Source organism: Gracilinanus agilis, chromosome 3, assembly GCF_016433145.1.
Source record: "Gracilinanus agilis isolate LMUSP501 chromosome 3, AgileGrace, whole genome shotgun sequence".
Taxonomy (NCBI): Eukaryota; Metazoa; Chordata; class Mammalia; order Didelphimorphia; family Didelphidae; genus Gracilinanus; species Gracilinanus agilis.
In genome coordinates this window covers 87,161,087-87,168,905 of record NC_058132.1, presented here as the reverse complement: position 1 = coordinate 87,168,905, position 7,819 = coordinate 87,161,087, and the positions used below count along the sequence as shown (strand labels likewise).

General features: G+C 41.8%; 1 protein-coding gene across 1 annotated transcript; it reads right to left on the bottom strand.

Annotated features, from left to right (window-relative positions):
- Positions 1–1,488: 1,488 nt before the first annotated feature.
- Positions 1,489–7,604, bottom strand: LOC123239243 (probable E3 ubiquitin-protein ligase TRIML1). Its single transcript, XM_044666497.1, has 6 exons — positions 7,191–7,604; positions 6,498–6,575; positions 5,693–5,920; positions 4,560–4,582; positions 4,337–4,434; positions 1,489–2,036 (listed from the first exon to the last, which is right to left on the bottom strand). Exons 1-6 carry the CDS (start codon positions 7,602–7,604, stop codon positions 1,489–1,491), a joined length of 1,389 nt encoding a protein of 462 aa, XP_044522432.1.
- Between the last annotated feature and the right edge of the window lie 215 nt (positions 7,605–7,819).

The window sequence follows — 7,819 nt, the reverse complement described above, 5'->3', positions numbered from 1 at the left end:
TGAAGTAAGGGAAGCCTCATTTTCATGAGTTCAAATCTGGCCTAACGTGTCTGCCCTTAAAAGGGATGCAACCCTGTGCAAGTCACTTAACTATATCTCAGTTTCCTCATCTGTAGAAGGAACTGGAGAAGAAAATGGCAAATCATTCCAGGATCTTTGCCAAGAAAATCTTACTTAAACAGGGTCATGAAGAGTCAAACACAAATGAAAATGAGTGCACAAACTTGTTAAGTCATTTTAAATCAAATATTTTTTATTCTGTTTTCTTTATAGAACCAGTGGTAGTTTTGTTGTTCTTTTAATCTCATAGGGGCTTATAACTGATGAGATTGAATAAATTACCACCCCAAATTGCATGTTAACTTCCTTTAAAAAATAAGCCACTACTCATAAACATTGTGGAAAATTGATTGTTATTTGGAAAGCTCTCTATTCATTGTTAATGGTACAATATCTGAGAAGCATGTCTGACTCAAGTAGAATTATAGGCATGTTTAAAAAGCAGCAAGAAGTGTCAAATTGAAACTTAACAAAGAGGAAAAATTGGTTAGTCATGAGAAGTGGTGAATTGTTCCCATTGTGTGTGTGTGTGGAGGGGGAGGACAGGACTTCAAAATGAGGCTTGATGACCACCTTTGGTCCAGGTATTCCTGAAAGGATTCTTTTCCTTTTGAATTGAATTAAGAGATTCTAAAAATCTCTTCTAATTCTAGTAACTTGATGATTCTGAGATATTGTGATTTGTGTTGTGAAAGAAGAAATCACTAAACAATTGGAGTTAATCGAATGAATTAAATGGATGCCTTTAGAAGGTTGATATTTGAAGAACATATGCCAAAAAGAACTTGAGATATTCATTCAAATCTATGTTTAAATGGTAGTTGATCATAACCATTCCAAATAATGACCCTTCATGTAGGCTCTTTTGAACTGCTTCCCAGAAATCAACTCCCCAAAACACCAGCACCAGCACATACAAACATACAAAACTTTGTAACTCCTTTGCATCATTATCAGATTCTACCTTATTCTTTGTGGGGTTTTTGTTTTGTTTTTTTGGGGGGGTGGGATTGGAATGACAGGGCTCTCCCAATAGACTAAGAGTTCCATGTTTAAACTTCAGTAATCAGTCCCTTATAGAAAGTACATAATCCAGGAGAGCGAATTGAATGACATGAACTCAGTCAAGTTTGATTTATTGTGACAATAAATCAGCACACTATACTTTGGGAGTGATGGAAAAATAAGGCACTTGGGAATGATCCCTTTAAACTGGCATTGCTGCAAGCAGTCAAACTTGTCAGCAAATTCACTCCTTGGCTTCTCCTTAGGAGTTGATTTTTGGCAGAGGCTGAACTGTTATGTCTGTGTCTCTACCAGTGACACAATTTTTCTTTTTTCAATAGTTAACAGTGACCATAAATAGCGAGCATGGATTTGCCTGGAGTTCCTTCACAAAAGAATACTCCCCAAGTCAGACAGCCGGTCTCAAATACTATTTTCCATTGGACAGATGGTCATGGAACCAACTTTTGTAGCTGGCATCGGGGGACAAGGGGAGAAGAGAGGCCTGACGGGCTCTTTGAATGGCACCGTGTGCATTCCATAGATGAGGCAGGCTTTGAAAGCATTATAGAACAGGAGAATTCTGTCGTTACAATTCAGATACACACCAATGACAGGCACAGGGCCTTTCATTTTCTGGCAAACTAACCCTGGTCGGGCGACCAGGTAGAACTCATTTCCCCTCTTCTCACAGCGAAGCATGTACAGATACCCAACCGTGTACTGGATCGACTTCCTCTTCCTGAAACACTTGACCGAGATCCCCAGCGCCCACTGAGGTTGCTCACTCACATCCACCTCCCAGTAGTGTATGCCGGTGCTGAACCCCTGCTGGCCAAGGACAAAATTATAAGGAGCCTTTTCAGCACTTTTGGACTGATCTGGAGGGTCGTCTCCGTATCTCACACTCTTCAAATCATCAGAAACGACGAAATTGGGACTGGCTGTTGTGGGATCGATCGTGACATTCACTGCAGAGACGAGAGAGGGGAAAAGTTAATTGTCCTGAGAGGCGTGCAAGCCTTTCTTCGGTTGCTAGGACTTGGCAAGAGCACAGCCCAGTCTGCACCAAATCCTTGGCTCCTTAGAGGATTGAGTAATCCCTTTCCCAAAGGGATGTCTATCATCTCTAAGTCTTTTTCGAAACAAAAATTCCCTTCCACCAAGCACTGATATAATCACTAGTGGTCTGGTGTAGAAACCGATTCTGGAGCAGGTTAATTGAATGAACATTTCTTGATTTTTCCATTTTCTACCTTTTTTTCTATTTAAATTTTTAAAATTATTTCAAATGTTTATAAATCCAAACAAAAACAAGAATGTCAATATATAAAAGAAAAATTCTAAATATGAAATCACAGATCTCCTACATATTTAACTTACTTTTCTTCATATCTAATGAATAAATCCTGTCCACTAGTGAGTGTCCCAACCTCTTCCCACATCACATAGGATATCATCCTGGAGGCCAACATGCTTCATGTTTTATCTTTCTATTCATTTTCTAGAGGTAACTTTCTCAGTTTATTCTTCTAGTACTCTTCTTTCCACTTTTAAGGTAGCCTGACAGTCACTAGTTTCTGGGTTCATCTAGGCAAGTCAGTTTTTTAAAATGTCAGAATCATGATGATTCTCATAGAATTCCAGACTCCACTGGTCAGGCTAACTAGGATAGCCATTAAAATGTGGATAAAGAACTGCATTATCCCTAAGAGTGGGGCAACAACCTATAATTAGCAACAGAAAATCAAGAATGAATGTAGAGAAACAGCTAGTTGGTTCAGTGGATAGAGAGCAAAGCCTAGAGATGGGAGATCCTGGGTTCAAATTTGATCCCAGACACTTCCTAACTGTGTGACCTTGCTGGGCAAGTTACTTAACCTTAATTGCCTATCCCTTACCATTCTTCTTGCCTTGAAACCAATACTCAGTATCAATTCTAAGATGGAAAGTAAAGGTTTAAAAAAAAAAAAAAAAAGAGGGCAGCTAGGTAGCTCAATATATAGAGGCTGCAGTCAGGAACACCTGGGTTCAAATTTGCCCCAAACATTTCCAAGCTGTGTGACCCTGGGAAAGTCACTTAATCCCATTTGCCTAGCCCTTGCCCTTAGAGTTGTTATTAAGAAAGAAGGTCCAACTCCAGGAGACATACCCACTGCCACAGAAGGAACAAATTCACACATTTTCTAACTTTCCTTATATTTCCAAAGGGAGGGAGGGGTCTCCTGGATTTGAAATTTTGGTTTTTAAAATCATGACACTGTTTTATCATGAAAGTAAATTGGTGACTTTTAGTAACAATGTTGTTTCTTTTTATGTTTGTCATAATGCAATTTTTTTTTAACCTTCTGTCTTGGAGTCAATACCACAGAAGAGTGACAAGGGCTAGGCAATGGGGGTCAAGTGACTTGCCCAGGGTCACACAGCTGGGAAGTGTCTGAGGCCAGATTTGAACTCTAGGCCTGGCTCTCAATCCACTGAGCTACCCAGCTGCCCCCTTGGAAATTTTAAAAAGCAGGAATGCTTTGCTTTGTACAGACTTCAACAGATGTAAGAGTATAAAAAATTCATATCGACTGAAATACAATTCTTGTTTTTTTCTAAAAAAAAAAAAAAAAAAAAAAAAAAAAAAAAAAAAGATGGAGTCTGAATGCAAATTGAAATATGCTATTCTTTACTTTATTTCCTTCATGAATTTTTCTCTTGTGAAAGCAATGTCTTTCACAACATGAAGAATATGAAAATGTGTATTAGTTAATAACACATATACTACCTATATCATATTACCTGCCTTTTTGGGGAGGGGTAGAAGGGCGAGAAAGAACACGGGCTTACAAAATATCAGAAAACAAATATTGAAAAATTGTATTGACGTGATCTGGAAAAATAAAAATTTATTACAATTTTTAAAAAAAACCTGAGAGAAGGAGAGACAAAGTAAGGTTTAAGAAAAAAAGAATGAAGTCCAGGGTGGAACACAGATCCATTCCTAGGAATTGTTGGCCCTGGAATATGTATGACTTGGGACTCTGGGACAGTGTGGTTGTTTGGATTAGTGGGTGGCCCAAAGTGTTCCCTCTCACCTCGCCTCACCCCACCAACTAGGGGAAGAGGAGATGCCCAACCCACAATGCTGATGGCCTTTGACTACAAACCAATCGCTAGGAACTAGTTAAAACTCCTGGGAAGGAGGCTGAGGGGGAGACTTCTGTGCATGTGGCCACGTGGAAAATCCCACGCATGGAGTCGCTGGGAAAGGGCAGGGTCTTACCTTTTAATTTCTGTAACATGGCCTTCACCCCAGTGATAGGATAGTCTCTTAACTCTGGAGTGAAAGACTTGGGCCTTTCGGAAAGCTGCAACTCACTCCTGCACGGAAGAAAGGCCTGGTTACACCCCCCTGCTCTGGACAAGCCTGGCCCCACCGCCGAGACACCAGACCCCGAGACGGTTCCCCAACTAGACAAGCGGCTAGACTGCAACTGGAAACTTACGTTTGCAAAAGCTCTTTGCCTTCCTGTGGGGAAAACAAGTTTGGGTTAGTTCATCAAGAAATAATATCAACCACAAAAACAACGATGATATCTAACACTTTTATGCTATATGTAGACACTTTACTAAGTGTTTACAATTATTCTTACATTTGATACAACAACCCTGGAGAGGTGCTCATGTTATCCCTATTTTACAGTTGAGGAAACTGAGACAAGGTCTAAGATCACACAGATAGTAAGAATCTGAGGCCCAAGGGCAGCTAGGGGCTCCTGAGATGGAAGGTCCTGGGTTCAAATCTGGCCTCAGACACTTCCCAGCTGTGTGACCCTGGGCAAGTCACTTGACCCTCACTGCCCACCCTTACCACTCTTCCACCTAGGAGCCAATACACAGAAGTTAAGGCCTCAAAAAAACAAACAAACAAATAAATAAAACCCTTACCTTCTGTCTCGGAGTTAATACTATGTATTGGCTCCAAGGCAGAAGAGTGGTAAGGGTAGGCAATGGGGGTCAAGTGACTTGCCCAGGGTCACACAGCAAGGAAGTGTCTGAGGGCAGATTTGGACCCAGGTCCTCCCATCTCTAGGCCTGACTCTCAATCCACTGAGCTATCCAGCTGACCCCAGAAGGTAAGGGTATAAAAAAAAAAATCTAGCCTCAGACACACTTCCTAGTTGTGTGATCCTGGGAGCAAGTCACTTAGCCCTCATTATCACTCTTCTAGGCCTTGTATACAATACTGGTTCTAAGGCAGAAGGTGAGTATTTTAACATTAAAAAAAAAAAATCTGAGGTGAAATTTTTACTCAATCCTGATCCCAAGTCCAGCATTTTACCTACAACACCATCTAGCTACCCCAGAGGCTGTTCTGCCACTTTTCAATTGCTCAGACACCAGTGAATCCTGGCATATTTGGGTCAAATAAAATAAACAAATAAATAGACTTGAAATAAATTTGGACTTTGGTTAGAACAACATCTTCACATGAAAGGACCTCTCTAGTAGAAAAAGCAGCATGTAACCCTCCTTGAGACATGAGACTGGAAGCCTCCAAGGTCTAACGGTCCAAATGGAAATGACCCCAACACCTGCTCATTGTATCCATCTGGAGAGCTTTAAACAGAATTCTCACCTCCAGCAGGTCTAAATCAGGTCTGTGCCTTGTTTCGTCTATCTCTCGGAGAGTATCTTCTAGGTTTTTTACATGTTGATTTATTACATTATAGTACTTTTCCTTTAGCTGGAAAGACCTCCATTCATCATGTTTTACTCTGTCCAAGCATCTTCTCTCCTCCTCATACAGGTACAGGTGCATTCTTGAATATTCTCCTCTAACCAACTTTCTCCACTGAATTATTCTCTGTAGGGAAAGGGGACTTATTCAATGACATTCAGAAGTTGTTATCCTGATCAAATTTCTGTTTAATTTTCTTTACTGCCACCAACAGGTGACTGACTGCCCTCGGTGCCTTCTCAGTATGGCTCACACATATAAACAACCATTTTTACAGAATCCAAGACTTTGGGCATTTCTTTTAACCTCCATATCTAAATTAAAGGCCTGTGGCTTTCTCTGTGCCACAGCACTATGCTCACTCATACGCTTTTCAATTTCCCTCCTACCTCCCCCATTTTCTTAGTAAATTAGCCCCAATGAACCTATTCTTCCAAGGTAGTAATTTTCTCCCTCTTCCTTCAGATATGTATGTGTGTATTTATATAACATACACAGAAATATTTAAATTTTCATTTAATTTTGAATTACTTTAAAATTTTATTTTGCTTATGTAGTCTATGCAGAAAGAAACAAATATATATATATAATCTATAGAGCCTGGTGATTTCTTCTGGAAACAGGCACCCTCCATGTTTGACTTGACCAATTGTGGGTTCTTGGCAGACTAACAACTAGAGGGAAAAAAGAGTCAGATACTTACATTTTTCTTTGAAGCAGTAAGCTCCTTCAATTCCTTCATCTTCTTTCTCAAATGAGGAACAGAGTCCTGGAGTTTCTCCTGCAAGGGAAAAGGGGTGAGAGATATATTTTTTTTCTTTAAACCTTAACATCTGTGTATTAGCTCTGTGGAAGAGTGGTAAGGGTGGGCAATGGGGGTCAAGTGACTTGCCCAGGGTCACACAGCTGGGAAGTGTCTGAGGCCGGATTTGAACCTAGGACCTCCCGTCTCTAGGCCTGGCTCTCAATCCACTGAGCTACCCCCAAGGAGTGAGAGATATTAAGGGATATCTTAGATCGCATGAGATTCACAAAAGAAAATGGCCTGTGGGTCTATAATTATTTGGTGTGGGGTTATTATTAAAGGGGCATTTCCAGTATTTTGGAAGACACAGATTCAATTGTGAAGTTCACAAGTTTAACACCAAAGGAGAGAAATAGAAGGGGGCTACTTGCTCCCCCAAATAGAATCCTCGGTTTCCTTTAAATGTGAGCCTAGTCTCTTTTTAAGATTTTTAGCCACTACCTTCTCTTCACGACATTTGGGTAAATCTCATTCAATATCCCTTTGAAGAAGGAGGCAAAGGGCTCACTTCATAGCTGTGTGACCCTGGCCGAGAGGCCTTGAGCTCCTTTCCAGGAGTTGGAAGGCATCCAGGCTGCCCCCGTTACTCACCCTGCAGTTCTGAGCCGCCTCCTCGATGGGGGAAAGGGTGTGAGTGCCGTGCTCCTGAGCTTCGGTACAAGCCACGCAGATGGAGGTCTGGTCCTCCTCACAGAAGAGCTTGGGGACCTGCTGGTGCTTTTGACAGCGGGCTTGTCCCACGGGGTTCTCCAGGTTCTCCGAGTTGAGGCTCTTGCAGACAGCAGCCAGCTTTGACAGGGGCACATTGAGGCCGGGGAAGTTCTGGGACACTTCCCTGCATTCGGGGCAAGACACTTGCTTGGCCTCCGCGTCCCTGTCCTTGGTCAGACAAAACTGGCAAAAGCTGTGGCCACAGTTGAGGGTGACGGGCTTCGTGAAGAACGTCAGACAGATGCTGCAGGTGGTCTCCTGCTGGAGACTCCGGACCAGGGTGACAGCATCCATGTTCCTGGAAAAGAGAAGCCAGGAGAGAAACATCCCGAGAATGAGTCATTGCTGTATCCCACTTGGGAGGAGAGTCATCCGCATCTTTCCCTCTCCAGAAGGCCTGGGCACATCTCTCCCTGTCTGAACAGCTGTTCCAAAGTATTTGCTAGGTAGGTCAGAAAATGTAGACCACAAACTTGCTATCTATTTAGAGATCAAAGGTGATGGATTCA

Bases quoted from the DNA above. Each gene is read 5' to 3' on its own strand.
- LOC123239243 (XM_044666497.1), bottom strand. From the start codon at position 7,604: ATGGATGCTGTCACCCTGGTCCGGAGTCTCCAGCAGGAGACCACCTGC. The intron at 5,921-6,497 runs GTAAGTATCTGA...CTTTCCCTACAG, and splicing joins TTACTGCTTCAAAGAAAAAT to AGAATAATTCAGTGGAGAAA. The intron at 4,583-5,692 runs GTGAGAATTCTG...TTTTCCCCACAG, and splicing joins CTGATTTAGACCTGCTGGAG to GAAGGCAAAGAGCTTTTGCA.